Source organism: Chrysemys picta, chromosome 4, assembly GCF_011386835.1.
Source record: "Chrysemys picta bellii isolate R12L10 chromosome 4, ASM1138683v2, whole genome shotgun sequence".
Taxonomy (NCBI): Eukaryota; Metazoa; Chordata; order Testudines; family Emydidae; genus Chrysemys; species Chrysemys picta.
In genome coordinates this window covers 18,625,540-18,648,162 of record NC_088794.1, presented here as the reverse complement: position 1 = coordinate 18,648,162, position 22,623 = coordinate 18,625,540, and the positions used below count along the sequence as shown (strand labels likewise).

At 48.5% G+C, this 22,623-nt stretch overlaps 1 protein-coding gene across 4 annotated transcripts in view; it reads left to right on the top strand.

The window, feature by feature from the left end:
- Positions 1–295: 295 nt before the first annotated feature.
- IKBKE (inhibitor of nuclear factor kappa B kinase subunit epsilon) overlaps positions 296–22,623 on the top strand; it is a 57,533-nt gene continuing 35,205 nt past the window's right edge. For 2 of the 4 annotated variants that reach the window (XM_065594600.1, XM_008172714.4), the window contains exons 1-7: positions 12,833–12,992; positions 15,762–15,904; positions 17,669–17,809; positions 18,522–18,657; positions 20,089–20,270; positions 20,929–21,089; positions 22,478–22,588. In XM_065594600.1, coding sequence (XP_065450672.1) covers positions 15,818–15,904; positions 17,669–17,809; positions 18,522–18,657; positions 20,089–20,270; positions 20,929–21,089; positions 22,478–22,588 — 818 coding nt within the window. In that variant the 5' untranslated portion in view covers positions 12,833–12,992; positions 15,762–15,817. Of the gene's footprint in view, positions 402–8,196; positions 8,289–12,832; positions 12,993–15,761; positions 15,905–17,668; positions 17,810–18,521; positions 18,658–20,088; positions 20,271–20,928; positions 21,090–22,477; positions 22,589–22,623 lie in introns of those variants that run through there. The other 2 variants (XM_065594601.1, XM_065594602.1) reach the window with 2 other exon arrangements.

Below are 22,623 nucleotides of genomic sequence, written 5' to 3'. Positions count from 1 at the left end.
ATATGGAGGTACATCTTTTTTTTCCTTTGGTACAGTCTTGTACAGTATTAGAGGAGTACATGTGTTGGAATTGGTAACGCCATACCGGAGGAAACAATGTATCCGTCGTTATTAGCAATAGTTTTGGAGAAATAAATGTTTTGGGTATGGTGGAAAAGCTGACCTACAGACAATAAATGATGGGTGTGCGTATAAGACAGAGAGAGAGACTGCTGGCAAGGATGAGACCATGTGGAGTGAGGCCAGCCAGGAGCGCTGTGCTGACTTCTGGAAGATTTGGAATTTTCATTAGATTCAAAATCAGTTTAAGAGACGACTGGCAAAATTAAGTAGCTGAGGAAAGTTCACAAAGCTTCAGTAGGAATTCTTCCCGTCCTTAGATCTCAAAGTGCTTCAGCGGGGTGAGTAAGCAGCACCATTCACATTCTTGCAGCTGGGTAATATGAAGCACAGGCAGGTAGAATGACTTGCCCAAAGTGATAAGCAGAAATCATTGCAGAGCCCAAAATTGTTGCTCCTAGTTCAGGGTTCTAGCCATTGGATCCCATTGCCTCACAAATGCAGCTGGAAGTATCGGAAAATGCAGCCCGAGGTCTTTTCTCCCTTGCACCCATTATAAGGTGCTCATAAGATAAGCACGCTCTTGTCCAATCCCCCCTCCATAGGTATGCACTAGAAGAGAACATCCTTCTCTGGAGTGGAATCTGAATTACGCTTTAACACACTGTCTTGAGGAGCTATTGAATCTGCTGCTATCTAGTCCACTGACAGGCTGTGTGTGAACCACATCTCAAACGTGGGCAGCAATAAATCGATGCTCGGCAGGCCGCTGACTGTAGGCATCAGTCTTCACTGTGTAGCTGTGATTCAGTTCCTAGTCCAGCCAACTGGGAAGGAATTGACGTGTGTGGCAGTCTTTCTGCATGAGGCAGATGGCTGTCTAGAAGAGGAAAGTCTCTGGGAGTGTTGGGAATGCTTTGTGCACGTCTGTGGATTATGCTTCGTGCCACAAGAATCCTGCAGTGATGTTGCTGTCAGCATAATCACTCGACAGGAACGGACAGGGGAGTAAATGCTTGGGAGACGTTACTGCGGGGGCACAGGGAGGGTAGGAATACAGTGCTGTTATTTCTGCATAGTGGCATTTTATTCTTGTAAGATCTCCCATGCTGCTTGTGCATAGAGCCTGCTGTTTTGATGTGTGCAGTATGGGGCGGTGGTTACTTGCATTGCAGACCAGCAGCAGTCAGTGGTGCAGTTTGTGGATGCCTTTTTTTCTATGTGATAGGGCGAAAGTGATTAATCACCAAATTCTGGTCTCATGGATTTTAATGGAACCAGGATTTGTCCTTAAAATGGCTGGTAAATGCCAATGAACCCGTTCCTGTTCATCTATCACGTAGAGGCAAATATTTCAGGGCAGAGTAATTTTGATTAAAAAGAGGTGCAAATGAATATGCAAACAATGCGTGACCTTCAGGCTCCTGGCAAGGTGCCAGAGGCACTCAGCTTTGCAGTTCTGTACATTTCCAAGAGACTTTTTTGTGTCCTGTTAAGAGCCACCTCCCAGTTCCTGTTTTCTGTCCTGTTACTCACATTATGGACCTATATAGTTGCAGCCTGTTCTTGATCTATACAACCTTGCACTCCAACACGGCTTCATTTAACAAGAAATGTGTCACCCTGGGCCAGATTTCCAAAAGATCTTGGTTCGTATTTAGGCACCAAGAATAAATGGCCAGATATTTCAAGATTGCTGAGTATGTGGGGTGCACTTCGGTTGCTTTGTCCGGTTTACAAAATCGTTGGGCGGTATGACACTGAGAGCCACTGTGTGCTGAGCCCTTGAGAAAATCTCACCCTTGTTTAGCTGCCTAAATGGGAATTGAGCTTTTCTGGACATCTGGCCGCAGGTGTGGGTGCTGAGCACTTGAATATCTGGACCTGCAAGTAGAGTTGTGTTATAGGGGATCTAAGCAAAGAAAATCCCTCTTCCTCCCCCATCCTTCCTTCCATCTAGGAGTATAGTCTGTTTTCATCAGCTGCAGTTGCAGGAGGTGACAGCAGCATAGGGTTCCTTTAGAAGGTCATCGTTCCAGTGGGAACAGTTGTAGAAAGATCAGCTCCACTTCCCACTGCAAGAGTGGGCTACCTCCTCTCCCAGTGAGGGGAGAAGCTGTGGGTAAGACTGGGAGCCAGGTTCCCCTCCTGTCCCCCTTTCCTCACTCCATAGAACCACCCAAGTAATTGGTAGCTTCTCTTCCCACCCTTCCAACTGCAGCATTCCAAGGTGTTCAGCACGGTGGAAACTAATCACAGTGGAGTGAAGTTTCACTACAAGCCCGATGAAGCTTGACTGCAAAGAGTGAAAGTCACCGATTTGCGCTGAAGCGAGTCAGAGCTTTCTGGTCCATTTCAGTAGCAGCGTAACCAAAAAGCCATTGACTTTACCAGGAAATCTGACTTCAGTGGGTTTGGGATCCGGCCCACTCAAAAGCTCTGCTGTATGTAGTGATAGTCCAGTGTCCTGGCCCTACGCTGGCAGCTTTCAAAAACTCTGCCTGTGGCTGTTTTTTTCCTTATTGACTTAACTGGAAATGAGGCAAGAAGGCCAGCAGGACACTCTCAGCAGGGAGAGGCTGCGAAAGGAGCATAAGGGAGTGTTTTGTCTCTTCTTATTTTAAGTGGGTTCTTTGTCATGTAAAATTATTTATTTCTAAGAGACGTTTGTGCAGGGCTATATATATCCCAGCCGGTTGTTTTGATATAAAGCATGACTGAAAAGACCCCAAAGCAATTGATTATATTGCTATGTACTTAATGATGTTTATAGCCCTATAGGTATTCACTCCTGTTGAGTGGGTGTGGGTTTTATTTTTTTTATGGATTCCATTTGAAATAAGAGTAAACAGTCAGAATATTGCCTTAGGCTCTTCTGGTCACGCCCTCCCTGTTTCTAAACCAGTGGTTCTCAAATGTTTTGGGTTGGTGACCCCTTTCATACAGCAAGCCTCTGAGTGCAACCCCTCCCCCCCTTATAAACTAAAAACATATTTTTTTTTATATTTAACACTATTATAAATACTGGAGGTGAAGTGGGGTTTGGGGGTGGAGGCTGACAGCTTGCAACCCCCACCCCCACGTAATAACCTCTCAACCCCCTGAGGGGTCACGACCCCCAGTTTAACCCCTGTTCCAAACTAACTTCCTGTCCAGAATCCATTGCTCTGTCCCCTGCTGTGTGCCCTTGGCACGCCGAAAACCAAGGGCCTCATCCTGCAAGATAGAATTGTAGGACTGGAGGGGACCTCGAGAGGTCATCTAGTCCAGTCCCCTCTAGGCTACTGGGCTCTAAAGGTGCTCAGCACCTCACCAAGTTGGGTCCTAATGTATTTTCATGCATTGTCGGCCCACATGCTGAAGCTTCTTGGTTCTCAGGACAAGTGTTCCACCAGAGCCCCATTTAGGGCACCCTACAGAGGAAAAGTGCTCTGGTGGTTAAGGTGAAGGACTTGGAATTGCAAGCTCTAGGTTCAGTTGCCAACTCTACCATGGATTCCGTGTGACCTTTGGGCAGGTCATTCTATCTGACTGTACCTTGACTCTCCATCTGTAGCATGGGGGATACTTGTATTTCCACAGCTCTCAGGGCATTGACTATACATTTAATTAAGGTTGGGGAGGCATTCAGGAATACTATGGGAATAGGGCCACATGTTGATTAATATCTGCTCCTAGAAAACAGTGTAAGGTTCTTCTAACAGGCTTTTGGAGATTGACCATCAGCATGCAATCTGAGTGCCTAAATCAGAACAACATGCACAGTAAACAGCAGTGAATCCACAGGAAAAGGTTGATTCAGTGCCTCCAAGATTTCTTGGTTCCAAAAAGCTGGTGAATTTCAAACCTTGAAATCCATCCAAATATGCCTCCCTCCAGGGTCTGAATTTTATTTGTTAATGGACACCCAGGCTGCTAACATTTTCCATGTTTTCTTAGCTCCCATCCAGTTTAGATTAGACACACCTGTCTGGTTACAAACAGGATTTGATGGAGCATGAACTCCTCCTGCAATGGGCTGATTAAAAAATGCTTAATCTTGATGGTGTTTTCATGGAGAGGAGGGGGCTCAAACTGCCCTTGGGGGAAAGAGTTTGGCCATGTGGATTGTGAGTTGGAGTTTCTAATGTTTTCAATATTTTGTTGGGGAAAGCGGAATCCCACCAGGTTTTTGTAATTGTGGGTTAAACATCCTCTTTTTTGTTAGGGTCCAGATAGTTAGTTACTTACAGTAGGGTTTGGTGTGGGGAAGGGAGGGGTGTTTGGTGTTTAACCAAACCATTGAGTGTTGTGCTGGAAGTCAGCTGGGTGTAGCTAGCCAGGGACGCAATCACGTGCTGCACTCCCATCAGGAGGGGAAACTGGCTCCTTCTGAAACTCCTGGGACAGGGGAGTGTGATCCCCAGCAGGACCCCCTACCCTACATCTACTTAAGTCTAATTCTATTTATAAGTCACAGGGGGAATTCCTTTATAAGGAAAGGAGGGGGGGAAATTCCTGAATAAGAGACTGTGGATTCTGAGATTTAATGTTCTGTCTTGTCAAATTCCACCTCGCATAACTGGAAACAAATGCATTTAAAAAAAAAAGTTCTTACAAATTTGGTTCACAACTTCCAGCTTCAGTAGTTGGATTTTTAATTTGATCTATTTACCCTGTAACTAAACATCTAACCATTACAGGTACAAACCACAGATAAATTATTGCAGAATGTAGCCCCCCTCCAAAAAAGTTATAGGAGCAGTAATATACAGACAGGTTAACAAGAGATCTGTTTTGTTGATACAGGATACCATTTTATTTTTACATACTTGCAAGATAGCAAAGAATAGCTGTACACCTTGACACAGCAAAGATCAGTGTTGTCATCCAATGCCACTTCTCTCTAATGCAGCCAATGTATGGGCAGGAATGCTGAGAAATTGGGAATTTTTCTCTACTGGATTAGTGGTCTAAATCACAGTAGGCTAAATGGAAACACCAGAAACCAGACTAGACATCACAGTGAGCAAAGCAACAATTGTATGCTGGGACATCTGCATCCGAAGAAGTGGGCTGTAGTCCACGAAAGCTTATGCTCTAATAAATTTGTTAGTCTCTAAGGTGCCACAAGTACTCCTGTTCTTCTTTTTGCGGATACAGACTAACACGGCTGTTACTCTGAAACCTGCTTCCTTTGTATCTCAAAGCTCTCTTTTCTACAGGTAAGAACTTGCTTCTCTACTATTGTTGGAAACCCTTAGCTTGTCTCAGAAGTACGAGGGCTGCTTTGCAGCAAGGTGGAAGAGACTATTGCCTGGTTTAACCTAATTGGTAAGAAACCTTAACTGAGGAATGTTATGTTGAGTCTTTTTGTTGATTCAAGAGAGTCCCTGGTGGATGTCATCTGATCAGTTCGCTTTCCCTGCATGGTTCTGTCGTGCTTTTGCTGTCACAGTAAACCCTGTGGCCTGGAACCAAAGCAGGCCTATCTCCCCTGCCAGCCTGTGGAAAGGGCTATGTGCTGTTAGTGAGGTAGGCTCTGACGTGGGCTGTGTACTCACATAAGGGAGTAGGGACCTTGCAGGCACCCCTCCAGGAGCCACCTGGATTTTGGTCCAGGAGTGTAGGGGTAAGTGGGACTATTGGTTTGGCTGCTGCTCCTCCCCTCTCAGGTGGCTGGAGAGTGGGCGGAGCCTTGTCTCCACCCCTCCTGCTCCCTGGCCAGTGTAACCCAGCCAGTTCCAGGGTGGGTAGGAGTCTATCGCTGATGCAGGTCAGCCACAAATGAGACCCTTCCAGGAGCGAGGAGGAAGCCTGGCAGGAAAGGAGTGCTAGGGAGGAACTGGGCCAGTGCACCCAGGTTGTAAAAGATACCTAGGCTGGTGGGGGGAAGAATTCCCCCAGGACAAAGACTGTAGCGCAGCTGTGCTGTCCTATGGGGCCATCCTGCAAGCTCTAGTGTAGGGGGTATTCAAGGGCAGGACTGGAATAGGGCAGCCCCATTGCCCCTAGCACTACAGGGCCACTGTGGAGTGCTGTCACCACTGCCAGCAGGGGGTGGGCTGCCAAAGTTACTATAGGGCCATTTTGACCCCTGGAGCATCCGATTCCTGGAATCGTTGTCTTCCTTTCCTTAAGGTTATGTTCTCTCCCCCAGTGCCACTCAGCGCTATGGATACAGTGATTAGCCTAGCCCCATGGACTCCTAGCCCCCACACACTCCTTCCCCAAGAGTAATTCGGACAGAGAATGTACTGTAGGAAACAGCCTTGACCTGATCACCGGAGAATGTGCTTGGTGCCCTGGCAAGTCATTTCCATCTCTGCTTCCCAAGATTTTGCTTAGCACCCTGCATTTCTATGCCAGGGGACACCATCCACCTAAAAATCACACATTTGCAAATGTCCCCACTATGATTACAGGTAGCCCCCAAGGTGACTTTCAACGACTGTCTCTTTGCATATGTCATTTCTTTCCCCCCTGTTTGGTTTTGTGGATTTGACAGCATGGGCGATGGGGGAGAGTGATTGTCCTTTGCCTTCCTTGCATCTGTGTGTTGTCATTGACACCAGGGTAAAAATGGGTGTTAAAAACTGTGCCCCCTACCCACATTGCTGACACACTCCGAGATCATGCACAGTGCCTTGTGCAACGGGGCCGCGATCTCCCTTGAAGCTTCATGGTGCTAGTAGAATACCAGTGAGGATTGTTTTAGGCCAGGGGTTCTCAAATGGGGGGTTGGGACCCCTCGGGGGGGGGGGGTCACGAGGTTATTACACAGGGGGTCGCGAGTGGTCAGCTCCACCCCAAACCCCGCTTTGCCTCCAGCATTTATAATGGTGTCAAAAATATATAAAAAAGTGTTTTTAAGTTATTAGGGGGGTTGCACTTGGAGGCTTGCTATGTGAAACGGGTCTCCAGTACAAAAGTTTGAGAGCCACTGTTCTAGGCAGTGCGGGTAGCCACGCCTGTACTTATGGCTGTATACAACACAGGGCCTGATTGTGCCCCATTGAAGTCAGTGGGAGTGGGCCCGTAACCATTTGGAAAATGGCTAGTCTTCCAAGCGAGGTAGTGGTGTCCTGCAAATCCGCCCTTGTCTGTCGAAGAGCCCCTGTGATGTACTTGGCCTCCAAGGCACAGGGACGGGGACTCTGTTCCCTACAGGCTCCATCTCCGCTGCGGGGAGTCTGGGCTTTTAAGGAAATCAGGCTCCTTGCTGCTAAAGTCCTCTTCAATAAATCAATAGGCTGATTGAATTGAACATCCCTTTCATTTTTATGAATCTTCAATTAGTCTCCATTGATTTCCAGGGGCTCCCGGCGCACTTCTTTTTTGAGCATATCGGATACACAAATAAAAATGATTTTTGATTCTCCGTTAGAGCTGTTGCTGTCCGATGACATTGACTCAGATGCTGTAATCTCTTAAAACCTTTTAATCAGATCATTTATCGCAGCTTGGGTGACAGGGGGGGTTGGAACCCTTCCTCCCCTCTCCGAAAGCACATTGGGTTTTATTTTTTTTGTGAATGGCAAAGTAAATTGCAAGTGAAAGGCCAGGTGGGGGAATGTTCCCAGCTGGGAAGCTAGGAGGTGATTAAGTAATGGAGGCTCCAGACCAGTGGTTCTCAAACTTTTGTACTGGTGACCCCTTTTACCTCTGAGTGTGCCCCCCCTTATAAATTAAAAACACTTTTTAATATATTTAACACCATTATAAATGGTGGAGGCAAAGCGGGGTTTGGGGTGGAGGCTGACAGCTTGTGACCCCCACATGTAATAACCTCGTGACCCCCTGAGGGGTCCTGACTCCCAGTTTGAGAACCCCTGCTCCAGACCCATTTAGAAAGAGCTTCTGTAGCAAGGTGGTTGGAAAGGGTGTGATCCCTCAGAACCATGGGAAGATGCAGACCTTTCAGCAGGTTCTCCTCTGTTTTTATGAGCCTGATTCCGCCACCTTTCTTCCCATTGGTGTAGCACCTTACCATGTGAGCAGCCCCGGTGAAATCAATGGGCTGGGAGCACTGTCACAATAAAGCACTGCTCAGCACATGGGAGGGTATTGGAACCAGGCCTCTATGCTGAGGATAGCTCATTAAAGCCAGTTCTTTCTCCTCTCATGGCAGAGTTACAAATGTAAATGAGCTGGGGCATTTTCCCGTTCTGTGAGATTCCCTTCTTTGACTTACAGCAGCAGTTACACCGACTGGAGATCTGCCGTGTTTGGGGCCCCCAGCCTTGGAGGTGAGCTGGGAGTGGGTGAGGGCACGTGTACCTAGTGTTGAGATTCACTTGCCATTTGCTTGGGATGGTTTAGTGGCTTGAGCACAGAACTGAGATCCAGGCTCTTTAGGGCTCTAATTCTAGCCCTGCTGCTGAAAGTCAGTGTGCGACCTGGGGCAAATCGCCTCCCTGCTCTGTGCCTTGGTTCTCCCCCCGCCCCCCCGCTCTCTAAAAGGGGGAGTGTTTACCCCGGGGTTGTCGGGAGACTTAGTTCATGTGAGTAAAGTACGTTCAGGATAGAAAGCACTGATGAGGGCTGAATGGTGTCATGGAGTTGGCTGGTCCAAAGGAGGTGAATGCTCCTGGGGGCTAGTAGTTGGGAGGGTCTAGCTTTCCTGTCTGTTAGTTAGGTGCCGGCTGCTGATGGGGCAGGACCTTGGTGAATTGCTGAGAGGTCCCTTCTGCGTGCTCTGCGTGTAAGACATGAGAGCCAGTAAGAGATTTGGCCTGTTGCAGGGCAGGCTACTCTGGGTAATGGAGTTCTGCAGGTTGCAGAGTCTCACTTTGTTCCTATGTGTACAATTCCTCTATAACATTTTCCCACCAAAGAGCACATGCAAAGCATCCCATTGGATGTCAGTTTTCATCTGCCTCATTGGTCCAGATGTCTGGTCTCCCGGGTGTCCCCACCAAGGGCCGGGGGGCCCTGTGGTAGATGTAGCTGGAGCAGGTGCCACCACAGGCTGAGCCCTCACCTCGTGTTCAGTGCAGGACAGAGAGAGATGTGGCCCTGGCCTTGGAGCACTTGTGATGTTAAAGGACACAGAATGCTGCCTAGTCTGTACTGAATAACCAGACCAGGAGGGGCGGTGGTGCAGCACCCAGCGGTCTCCTTACTCCTCTCTGGGAGGTGGATCGGCACTGCGGGCCCTGGGGAAGAGGTGCCTTTAGAGCACGTGTGCGTACGGGTGGGCACTGCAGGCCTGACCTTGTCCCTTAGGGGCCCGGAGAAGGCAGCATGCGAACACACCCACCTTCCTACCTCCAGCTTTATTTTTGAATCTCTACTGCCACCTTGTGGAGTGTCTATTTTACTAATAATTCAGCTTCAGGGAAACTATTGACAAACCCCCTCATTAAACTGTACCATTATTGCTGCCAGTGTGTGAAAGGGGGACCTTTGAGGTCTGTCAGAGAGAGGTTCATTTTGCCCAGGATAAGCTTTATCACTGTGTTTGGAATTTGACTTCCTGTGTCTCTTCCTGCTCCAAGGGGCAAGTTGCTCCGTAGCATGATGCTATCTCACTCCTTGACAGAACAAGGAGCAATGGTCTCAAGTTGCAGTGGGGGAGGTCTAGGTTGGATATTAGGAAAAAACAGTTTCACTAGGAGGGTGGTGAAGCCCTGGAATGGGTTACCTAGGGAGGTGGTGGAATCTCCAGCCTTAGAGGTTTTTAAGGCCCGGCTTGACAAAGCCCTGGCTGGGATGATTTAGTTGGGGTTGGTCCTGCTTTAAGCAGGGGATTGACTAGATGACCTGAGGTCTCTTCCAACCTTAATCTTCTATGATTCTGATTTCTTTCTCACAGGGTTGGGCATATGTTAAGGGCTGTTATAAAGAGGACAGTGATCAGTAGTTCTCTATGTCCACTGAAGGTAGGACAAGCAGTAATTAATACTTAATCTACAGCAAGGCTGATTTAGGTTGGTTATTAGGAAAAACTTTCTAGTTAAGCTCTGGAACACGCTTCCAAGGGAGGTTGTGGCAGTTTCATCATGGGAGGATTTTAACAACAAGATTAGACACACACCTGTCAGGGATGGTCTAACTTTACTTGGTCCTGCTTCAGTGCAGGGGGGCTGCACTTGGTGACTTCTCAAGGCCCCTTCCAGCCCTACAGTTCTATAATTCCATGGGTTTTTTTCTTCATGGCTTGTTGATGAAAGGTTTACAATTGTTTCTGATCAGTAGAAGGAATTGAGCATCTGGTTCAGATTTGAAGCAGGATGCAGCATTGTAATGGGGGGGAGGGGTTGGTAAATTTTGCACTTCGTGGAAAAACCACAAGAAAAGTATTAAAGGTGAAAAGGCAGAGCATGACCGCAAAGATACAGGAAACTTGGACCTAGTCCTTAACTTCCCCAGAGCATGGAGGGAACTGGTTCCATCTTGTGAAACATCAGCAGTGGATGATTTAGTTGGGGATTGGTCCTGCTTTGAGCAGGGGGTTGGACTAGATGACCTCCTGAGGTCCCTTCCATCCCTGATATTCTATGATCCAAACATGGGTGGGTTGTTAACAGGTCTATTGTAGTGTTCAGAAGCTCTGAACAGGGGCAAAGGCTCGCTGTGCTTGGCACTGCACGGTGGCAGATGAGGTCTGCGCCCTGAGGAGCTTATTGTAATCTAATTGTAACTTTGCAAAAAATTGTAACTTTGCAATTGTATCTAATTGTAACTTTGCAAAAGTTTGAGGGATTTTAGACCTGAAGTTGTAGTTTGGGGCTACCTCTGATTGAAGGGGGCATTTGTTCCTCTTCTGGGTCTGGCTAGGGAGAGCTGTGCTTTCAAAAGAAAAGGGAATTGTAGCAGGACTTGAAAATAGGCTTGTTTTTTTGCTGTTACAAAAAAATATTTTAATTGCTTCCTTCCTCTCTATCTCATCAGCACCCTCAGTTCAAATCCACAGAGCCATATGTGAAAGTCAAGGTAGTGTAGATAAGTCCGAGGACACTAAATGCACTTGGTTTTGAGCGCTCTGACTTTAAATGCGAGGGTTTTGGTCGCTCTTCTGAGCTATGGGCTCGGCTCACATGATCACCACTGGAATTTCCAGGCCTGAGTGTCTTTCATTGGAACAGTCAGACCCCTGTTCATTGAACACGTTTGGTGTTCAGGTTCAGCTCAGGTAGTCTGTTCATTGGTGTTTTTGGAAGCAGGATACAGGAGGCCATTGTGCATGAATTGGGCTCTTTGACAAGTGTGTGGTGGTTATGGGGAGCCCACAAGACAGTAAAAGGAAAGGAAAGCTGATCCAGTGGTTAAAGCACAAGATTGGGCGTCAAATCTTGCATTTACATATTGGTAGTGGCCGATTTACAATGGCATGCAATACACTAAAGGTTTCCTCTGGTGCTCTGTAAGGCTCTCTGTGTGGCTTGGAAATACACTTTTGTTTTTACAGTGCCTGCGTTCGCAACTAAACAGGTGCTCTGTCCCTGGAAGTTAAATGCAGGAGCAGCAGTCTGCAAACGTGAAGTGGGTGTTCTAAACAGTCACGTGAATGAGCAGGAAACACTGTATTCTGGTTGTGTTAATATCACTATGCCTTCGGGCAGGGCTGCATGAGAAGATTGCTGGGTACTGCAGTGGGAATTTCCCTTCAGACTTTTTACTGGTAGAAGCATCTTCCTTATGTTAACTGCTGCTCACTTATACACTCTCTGTGCAAAGTCACGAGAACAGAAACAAACTGCAAACTTTTTTTTCATGGGTAGCAGTCCAAATACCCCAGGTACACAGACCAAGATCTTTGTCTGCTTTGAATGAATAACATGGAGCAGCCCATCCAGTGTGTACCATACATATTTGGTTTCAGAAGTGGAGTGAATTTAAAACGGTCTCCCAAAATCAGTTCGGGGGCTTTAGTTGAACTTGGTAGGACGTGCAGATCTGTATTAAGTGATGTCACTGGGTGAGGAAAAATAAAAACGTGATTTGCAGTGGGGCAAATACAATGCCCCCCTGATGTTGGTAGCAAGTGACAGGACAGTGTTCTTCAGGGTGCAATTTTGACTTAAAGCATAATTTTAAGACATCAATTTCTATTGAGTCCTATAGTGACAGTACATCACATATTCTTTGTAGTGTTGTTTTTATTCCAGCATCATCCAGAGAGAGCCCCCTTATGCAAGGCACTGTACTTGCATGTAGTGAGAGAGCATCTGTGCCTCAGAGGTTATAAAGGAAATATTACTCCCAGTTTACAGATAGGAACCTCAGGCACAGAGAGACTAAAGTGATTTGCCTTAAGTCACACAGAGAATTTGTCAGTGTCAGAGGTAGGAACAGAACCCAGATCGGCTGAGTCCCTGTCCACAGGACTAATCCTCCTGTGTGTGTTTGTATGGAATACAGACCTCAACATTTCTATTTCTCTCCTAAAGGCAAGGAATATCCTTAGGGTGTGGAGGGGGGGTGATTTTTTTCTCCCCCTCCCCCATTTTCATTGATTCTGATGGGATAATAATTAGAATTGTTAAGGACAGGGAGCAGAAGTTGTACCAGGCTGGTGTAACTTTTCATGATAATTTTACGTGTGTGCGACTGTGAGAGAGAGAATATACTGCACTGCACGGGAGATGAACTTCCGTTCTATGGCTTGACAGGCAGGTCATGGTTTGGTCCCTTTTTTTGCTTTTACTGTAAGTCTATCCAAGCAGGAAACAATGATTTGCGTTGATGTGCGTCAGCTCAGTGAAAAGGGGTCCTGTGTCGATGCTCGCAACGTGTTCAAACGGCAAGGGAGAAACTGGGCAGTGTCCCTTTAAGAGAAAAAGAAAGCAGGAAGTCTGAGCAGAAAGAAAGTCTCAGCCTGGACTTCGTTCCATCCCTGCCTGTGTGGGGTCCCTGTGGCTGCTTTCAAGCCCACACCATGGCTCCCAACCTGGGCACTTAAGGGTTTTCACTGCATACATTGGTCCTGAGCCAGCTGCTGTCTTCAGGTGAGTGGGAATCTCCTTTCACATCTGTACAGTCTGTCTTGCAGACGTAAAGAGCTGGGTAAATGCTACGGAATGTTCCTCTCTTGGAGTCTACACTGGCTTTGTTGCACTGCATTATGCTTAGGGTGGTGTATGGAAACCCCTGATGTGCAACCAGGATTACAGGTAGTGCCAGGGTGTGTGTGTCAAGTATCAGGGGGTAGCCGTGTTAGTCTGTATCTACAAAAACAACAAGGAGTCTGGTGGCACCTTAAAGACTAACCGCTTTATTTGGGCATAAGCTTTCGTGGGTAAAAACCTGTGTGTGTGTTTGTAGTATGGTATTCTGTTGTAACAATAATACTGAAATGCATTGTTATCCTCACATGCATGTGATAATGTGAGACCAGAACAGTGAGAGAAAGATGGATCATGTGCTGATGACAGCTGTGAAAGGAAGCATTGGGGCTGGGGGGTGGGGGGGGTGAGAAAGAGAGTTAGACTAGAGGTGATCTCCCCGTGATCAGTACATGTTCTATGCTGGAATAGAGCAGTACTGGCTTTCTTGTTCGGGAGGAAAATTCGTTGTGGTTAAATCATCTGGCATGACCTGATAGACCATGTTAATCTTGGCAAGAACATCAGCAGGCTCACTAGCTCTTTTTAGCGACTTGTACCTTGAAAACATTTCTGTATCGATCTGAGGATTCGCCGAGACGCTTCCTCATTTTCCTTTCTGGGTGCTGATCTAAGGGAGCCTAGATCAGGGGACGCACCAGACTTATGTGCCAGCTCCCATGAGTGAGGGAAAGGGTTTGTGTCCTTTGTGGCGAGCCATGTTTTAAAAAAAGTTGGTTTTGTTTGAATAAGGTCCCGATCTCCGATCTTGCGTTTTGTGATCTATTTTTGCCTGGGATTTTAAAGCACATGCAAGGAGAGCGCAGGCCAGAGGGCGCTGGACTGCAGGTGTCCTCCATGCAGCTCTGCAAGCTCACTTTACCATGGGCTTGTAACATTTTTGCTACTCCGGCTCTGGACATTTCCTAAACACAGAGCTGGAAGGTGTGATTTCCAGCTGGGAGAAGCAGGCCCTGCACGTGAATTGGCTAATAACTTACTATGGCTATTCCAAGGAGTGCGGGGATGCATCAGGCACTTTGCGAATTATGTGCATACAGCTTTGCCACTGAAGGGGGTGAAGGGCAGCTGCCAGGAAGACGACAGCACTGTGTGATGGATGGGGTGTTCGGGAGTGGGAGGAAGCGAGTTTGGCTCATCACAGGAGTACAGACACCTCTGCAGTGGAACATGGCAGCCATTTGTCACCAATCAATTCTGCACAATGGCTTTCACCTATGGGGAGAGTTATCTGATGAGTAGGGTTGGATGGGTATCCCGCTGAAGCCCTGAGGGTTGCTTGTAAGAAGCATGATGTGCCCCATTTGCTTCCCATTACCCAGTGGGGTGTTCATAGTGAGTTGTCCAGTCCCGAATATGCCTCAACTGGCATTCTCCTGTGAGGGGACAGCGTCAAAGTCCAACAGAAGCGTGTGCTTGTGCACTCTTCCCTAGAACAATTGCAGGTGGGCACAGGTGACAGAACTGCAGACGTATGAACTTCAGGAGTGTTTGGACATATAATTTTGGTTCAGCTCTTCGTCGTGACGGGTTCAAGTGCAAAACTTGGATCTGGATCCCAATTTGGATGCCGAGCTGTCTCCCAGTGTATCCCTCTGCCCAAGTGCAATCTCACACATCACTCAAGTCTGGGACGTCCCACTGTGGAGTTTGGCACAAGCCCATTTCTAACGACCACATGAGCTTGAAGGTTCATTGTACTGAAATTTGAATGCTGAGCAGAGACTGCTCTGAGTCTGGGAATTTTTTTGTTCTCATGGCAGGAAGCTGAGTGCTTCCTCTTTAACCAGTGGCTGCGAATCTGGTGTTGCAATCCTATAGGTTTCTGTTCTTGCAGCTGGGAGGTGCCTCTCTTACCTTGCAGCCCTCAAAGCTTAGTATTTTTCTTGCATCAGTCAGTGTTTCTTTACCAGCCTGAGTGGCTTCTGACTGGGTTTCCCTGCACAAGGTTCACAGCTCTGTCCTTACCCCATCTTCTCCCATCCTTTCTGAGCTCTGCTTTCATGTTGTTTGCAGAGGGAGGTTGGTGGCTGCTTTTTAAGTGAGACAGAAGGACTCCACTTTAGCAAGAAACAGCAGAAGAGTTGGAGATGGGGGTGAGGGGCAGTGGACACATGTAGGAGAACGGGGTGGGTGAGGTGGGTCAGTAACCCCTGAATAATGATGCTGTTAGAGACAGATTGTTCCTGGTTATGCTGATAGGTATTGTCTGTGCACCACTGACCTCTGCTGGACAGAATCAGAACTCAGCTGTGTGTCAACTCTCATCTCTTCTGCTGACGTCTGATGGAGATTCTCTGACAGCTGCAGTGGCAGCGGACTGGGCTTTAGCCCATAGGGATCAGACTTCTTAGACAAGCTGCTGCTGTGAGGCTGTGTTGGTTCAGTGACACCTGTGCAGTCGTAGGTGTGGCTGGCTGTTACAATCAGCTTCTTATGGAAACAGACGGGATCTGAACCCTCCAAGCAGTGAGGAGGTTCATCTCCTTGTCCAGGCTGTGTGTGGCTTGGTCCCACATCTCATTTTGGGCAGCAGGAGAAGTGGAATGAGGGTTAAAACAGCAGGGAGGCATGTGAAAGCACAGCGGGGCTGGTATGACTTTACTGTCTGCCGGGGTTGTCCATGTGTGTAAACGGCTCTTTTCCTCACAGACTTGTCTTCTCCCCGCTGCCTCACAGCTCAGAGTTGAGCTGGCCTCATACTGAAAATGCAGAGCACGCCCAACTACCTCTGGAATATGGACGATGTGCTGGGCCAAGGGGCTACAGCCAGCGTGTACAAAGCCCGCAGTAAGGTGAGTGAGGGGCAGGAGGAGAGCACAGGATGGGATGCCCTGGGGGTGGGAAGCCTGAGTTGATTCGGTTGCAGCGCGCACATGCTTCTCTCGGGTGCAGAGTTTACTGGCAGTACATGGACTCACGTAGGCTCCTAACTCGATTTCCCTCCAGTCTGTCCAACCCAGCGCGCGCGCGCTCTCTCACTCACTCACTCACTCACTCACTCACTCACACACACACACACACACACACACACACACACACACACACACACCCCTAGCGACGTGTGGCCAACCCCCCTCTCAACAAGCAACCCTACTCTGATCTTCCAGCTGCTAAGACCTCCCAATTTGTTACATGCTTCCAAACCCTCCCACAAATTCCCAAGTGATGTGCACCCCAACGCAGCTCCCCATAGCACCCTCCCACCACACCGGAGCTACCAACCCTTCCTATGCACTCTCTTGCAACCTGCTCTCAACCGTCAATCCCCTGGCATGCCCTTCTCATCTCAACTATGTGTAAATTAGTCCTGGGTGGGTAGTTTCTATCACTATCACTCCGTGCCCTGTTGGTGCCCTGCAGCCATTGCCTCATGCTGCGCAGCCCAGTGAGCAAAGCCAGGGTTGATTTTGTATCCGTACAGTTGATCATCATTTTACAGTCCCTGCACTGCTCTCTTCCTCGAGCAAAGACCGCGGGCTGCAAAATCATCCAAGGCACTTTTTTGTTATAACCTGATCCAGGCCAGTTTTCATTCTGAGGCTGACTTAGGCCATGGTTTTCAAGGGGTCGTTTAGACTAAGGATATGGTTGGGTTTTTCAAGATGCCTTGGCTTATCTGTGTTCCCGTTCTATGCCCATGGTAAAACTCCCTGTGACCTTGGGGGAAGGGAGGCAAATGCCGAGTGTTTTTGAAAATGCCACTCATAATCATTGGAATGTATCGTGCATGAGTTCCAGGAAATGAACCCACTGGGATTGGGCCAGATGCTGATCAGTGTCTCTGCTCTCTGAAGTTTATTCAGAGGGTTGTCTCATTGCTCAGTTCAGAGTCAGGCTTTGGAAGGAGATTCAGTTTAAAGGATGCTTTATAATGTAACCACTAACTCTCGTGGAGGAAAGACTGGGGGTGATGGTTTCGGGCCTCGCTGGAGATGTTTTACAGAACTGGATAAACCTGTCCCGCTCAGCACCGTTCACCTGGGCTTCGGGGGCTCAGAAGGATGTGCAATAAGCATCGCTGTCCTTGCTTTGCAATGGGGAGAATGGGTGAATCCTACAAAGAAACGCATACATTGCCAGGATTGTTTGCTTTCCAAACTGCAATGTACTAACCATGGCTGAGCTATTCGGTCAGGACAGGAACTGCATGAGGGCGCCAGGCTGGGTATGAAATGGGGAACAGAACTAGGGAGAGAGTCAAACCACCAGCTACTGTACTGCAGCCGTGAGCGGCGGCGACGAATGAACAGTGTGTTTAAACCCAGGGCCGCTCTGGATCTTGCGGGGAGATTTTAAGATGACACAAAGGGGAATTTGATTTTCAATGGGAGCTGGGCATTCCCTTTGTGCCTTTGAAATCCTCCCCCTTAATCCTTTCATTCCCAACTGGAAACTGAGCTGCCTTCTGGCTTCGTTTTTATCGTCCCCGCTAGCGCAGAACCGTCCCCACTCTACAGAGCATGTGTTGTCCACTAACCTGTTTTCCTGGCGGGTTAGCATTCCACCTGGGGGCTGCGCTCTGAATCTATCCTGTATCTTTTCTCCTCCTTGCCCAGAGATCAGGGGAGCTGGTTGCTGTGAAGGTCTTTAATAATGCCAGCTACCTGAGACCACAGGAGGTGCAGATGAGAGAGTTTGAGGTGCTGAGGAAATTAAACCATAAGAACATCGTCAAACTGTTTGCAGTTGAAGAGACTGTAAGTCTGTCACTAGCTCTACGGTGGGAAAGGTGTGGCTTGGTGGTAATGCAGCGGGACTTGGCTTTTAGCAGCTGTGACAGGGCACCCGTTGCCGGGATGTGCCACTGCTGAATAACCACAGCTGCTTCCTGTGGCTTTTCTCTACTCACCCTCAACCCTCCCTATTGTTTCAGCTCAAAGCACTTGACAAACATTCACTCGTGACATCTCCCAGCATCCCTGTGGTGTTATTCCCCACTGATGGATGGCGCATTGAAGTGACTTGGCCAAGGCCCCAAGGCAGCTGAGTGATGCAGCTAGGAATAGAACTCAGGTGCCCTGCCATCACATCTGGTGCTTTAACCACTAGTCTACCCGGAATCCCACACCCTAGGCGATGGAGCCAAGTGTCCTGGATCGCACACTCAAGTGGTTCATTTGCCAATTCCTTAGAGTTCTGGGTGGGGTGTATTGTGTTAATCAAGGACTTCGTTTTGGGTGGCAGAGCTCATTTTCCCACCCAACGTTCTCTTGCCTGTGCAGTCCGTCGTCTCTGACTAGAAGAGCCACGTAGGCTTCTTGGACAAGGAAGGGACACCACACTTCCATGGAAGGGGCAAAGGGTGGGACACAGCAGCCTGCCCCGGGACTCTGTGCATAACAAAGCGTCGCAGGGTTCCTGTTTCTCAGAATGCTGCTCAAGGGATCCATCTCTCCTTCTGCCCCCCAGACCCAGGGAAACAGCAAGCAGAAGGTGCTGGTGATGGAGTACTGCTCACGTGGGAGCTTGCTGAGCGTGTTGGAAGATCCAGAGAACTCCTTTGGCTTGTCTGAGTCAGAATTCCTCATCGTGTTGCATTGTGTTGGTAAGTCTCAGAGCTACTGGCTCGGGTGTCTGTGGCGGGAAAGGGGGATAAACGGGTGCTCGATGCAGCTAGTGGGGACATGGGATTTGCATTCTACTCTATATAAGAATGGCCACACTGGGTCAGATCAAAGGTCCATCTAGCCCAGTATCCTGTCGTCCGACAGGGGCCAATGCCAGGTGCCCCAGAGGAAATGAACAGAACAGGTAATCATCAAGTGATCCATCCCCTGTCACCCATTCCCAGCTTCTGGCAAACAGAGGCTAGGGACACCATCCCTGCCCATACTGGCTAATAGCCATTGATGACCTATCCTCCATGAACTTACCTAGTTCTTTTTTTTAACCTTGGCCTTCACAACATCCTCTGGCAAGGAGTTCACAGGTTGACAGTGTGTTGTGTGTTCCTTTTATTTGTTTTAAACCTTCTGTCTATTAATTTCATTTGGTGACCCCTAGTTCTTGTGTTATGAGATGGAGTAAATAACACTTCCTTATTTACTTTCTCCACACCAGTCATGATTTTATAGACCTCTATCATATCCCTCCTTAATCGTCTCTTTTCCAAGCTGAAAAGTTCCAGTCTTATTAATCTCCTCCTGTACCAGCTCTCCTCACACTCAGCTCCTCGTCAGATCTGCTGTTGTGTAAAGATGTGGATGGGGGCAAAAACTAACTTACTGCATGCCTGGAGGTGCATTTTACAAAGCAGTGGGAATGGTGGAGAGTGAAGGCCTTTGTCTGCCGAATACACAGGGAGTATGGTCCCTCTGCCAGAAGTGCACTTCCCCTACCCACTTGTCCTTTGCTGAGGCCAGCTGTGACTGTTAGTCAGTTCCCTTAAGAACTGATACTGCCAAATTCAGGCCACCAAATCCAGGCTGGCTGTCACTACTGACCCAGGCTGGATTTGAACCAATGACTTGGCAGGTGAAAGACTCCATACCCTGGAACCGAACCCTTATACTGAGAGGCCATTTGATGAGTGGGCATTTCCATGAGCCTATGTTGGCAGGACTCTAGGTGCTGCAATGCTCTCGGTCCCTGTAGCAAGCCCGCCCTGAGCATGTCAGGAATGTCACCCTATGCTTCTCCATCGAGGTGCTTTGATTCTGAGGATGCCCTCGGCATCCTGAGGGAGCTGAGAGACTTAACTGTGCAACTGAACAAGAAGGTAGGTGGTGCTCACGTTATCACATGTCTGAGATGGTACAGTTTGCCTGTGCGCGCTTCCCCTCTTTAGAATGGGCGTCATGCTCTTGAGTCTTCTCTGTTTATCACAAATTCACGTTAGCTTCACCGGGTCTGAAAGCTGAACCCAGGGCCACCTGCCTGCCTCAATTTTAGTCCATACCCCTGCCTGTTTGCAAAGCCGGCTCAGAGAAGCGGCGGCCATTCTAAGCAGTGTCTCACTTTCCCATTGTGCTCGTAGTGGCCGGCATGAACCACCTTCGTGAGAACAGCATTGTCCATAGAGACATCAAACCAGGAAACATCATGCGGCTGGTGGGGGAAGACGGGCAGAGCATCTATAAGCTCACGGATTTTGGGGCCGCTCGAGAGCTGGACGATGACGAGAAGTTTGTGTCGGTCTACGGGACAGAGGAATATCTTGTGAGTAAAGCAAAATGCCAGTTGCTTAAGGAGCAAGAGTTCAGGAAGGAAGGGTCACTTCTCAGCATACATGGTCTGGAATGGTAGGAGCATGGGCTGTCGCTATGCTTAGCGTATAATAACAATACCTCGCTCTGCTATAGCACTCTGCATCGGTAGATCTCAAAAGTGTTTTACATAGGAGCCCACTATCATTATCCCCATTTTATCGATGGGGAAACTGAGTCACAGAGGGGGGACTGGGGGATGTGACTTGCCCAGGATCATCCAGCAGGTCAGTGACAGAGCTGGGACTAGATCCTAGGTGTCTAGTCTCAGTCCGTTGCTCTGTCCACTTAGAATGGACGACCTCCTCTGTCCCCAAGCGTTTCATTCATAGACACTCATTTGCTTGAACTTCACTTTCTATGGCCAAGGTTTTTGAAAGTGACTGGAGATTTGGAGTGCCTCAATTTTGGGGAGCCCAGCTTACAGGGACCAGATTTTCGGTGCCTGCGTTTTCAGAAAACCAAGCCCTCTGAAGTGTCTCAAGTTGGGCACCCAAAAATGGAAGAACCCTAAATCACTAGTCACTGGGGAAATCTTGGCTTCCACGACCGACCTGCTGTAAGTAAAGCAGATTCATTCACAATGCTTTTCTTCCACTTTGTCCCATTAGCACCCGGACATGTACGAGCGAGCGGTTCTGAGAAAACCCCAGCAAAAGGCTTATGGGGTGACTGTAGATCTGTGGAGCATTGGGGTAACCTTTTACCATGCTGCTACGGGCAGTCTCCCATTTATCCCCTTCGGCGGACCTCGCAAGAATAAAGAAATCATGTAGGTAGTGCCGCCGACAGGAGTGCGGTGTTTAAATGGGCTTTGTGTTGTCTGTTTTGGCTGAGTTTGGTGAATTGAATTGGGTCCTAAAGTGAGAAGCTGTAGTGACGAGTGGACGAGCTAGGCTACATGGAGAGCTAACAGTGCACCCCAGTCCTGACCTGCAATACCTCCTGCTCTGCCAGTGCTGTGTGCCCCTCCAGATCTGCCAGTGCCTCCCAGTCCTTGTGTTGCATCCTTTTCTCGAGTCCTGCCTCTGTCCCGATACGAGGCTCTGAGTCTCAGATGTCTGCTGAAGACCCATTTCAGCTACCGACTCCTCGTTGTGCTGTTTTCTATGATTGTGGAATTGACCAGGTCTGTTTGTGTTTATGCACCTTAGCTTACTGATGATTTAATCACCCAGATTCTCATGTATACTTTAGATCTGCTGGAAGTGTAGCCTGTGGCTGGCTTCATCTGCAGTTCCCAGCATGCCCTGTTCCATGCTGTTCTTAGGAAAGGCCTCTTGGGGCAAGATAGAACACGAACAATGTAGTAGGGACTGCACTTTCTGGGGGGCTGCCTCATCTTGGCAAGTCACCAATGCAGCCCCTGCTATTGACCTCCCCTGTGGTTAGCACTACAGGGGCGGGCACTAAAGCCCCCTTGGAGACCAAGCTGGCTGTGCTGTCGCTAACTCAAGTACATGAGGGATTAACTGGGTTCTGCTCAGAGCGAGCATCCAGGCAGGAAGACGTCAGAGCTGCAGTTGGCAATCAGTGCCCCTTTCTATGGTATGTTTGCCCTGATAACGGTGTTTCTGTGGCTTTGTGGTTTAACGGCTGAAAGACGGGGCAGCTTCTGACTTGACTTCCATGCTGTTGCTTGAAATGTCCTCCCTTCCCCCCACGCACCGTCTTCTGAAAGCGACGCAGCTTTTCCCCCGAGGGATGATGCAAACAGGTTTGGGATTTTTCTTTTCATACCTTTGTACTTCTGGGTTGGGGGTTGATGATTCTGGATCACAGCTTCAAAAAGCAGATGCCTAAATGGCACCCAGGAAACAGGCAGGTGCAAACTAGTCTAAGTGTGTGGGGGGTTATGTGGCTGTACGTGCAATTTCCCATTTGCTTCGCTAGCACGCACAGTCTCTGCTCGCTTGTTCCCGTTGGTCTGGTTTTCCATGTGCGATTAAGGCACCTCGTGTTGGTAAATTTTGGTTCTGTCAATTGAAACTCCTCCCTGATGATGTGGGAAGGTGGAGACTGATTTTCTCCTTAGCCGCTCCATTTCACTCCCTCTCTCTGCCCGTATCCCCTACGACTTGCCAAGAAGCGGTTGGAATGTGCCAAGGGAAGGCCGGTTGTCCAGTTTCCACACAACAGAAACGACTTTTCTTTCAACAGGTATAAAATAACGACCGAGAAACCCGCTGGAGCTATCGCAGGTGTCCAGAGGCAGGAGAATGGGCCCATTGAGTGGCGCTACGAGCTGCCCATCACCTGCCAACTGTCTGTGTGAGTATTGGAGGGGGTGGGGTTAGCCTGCAGTC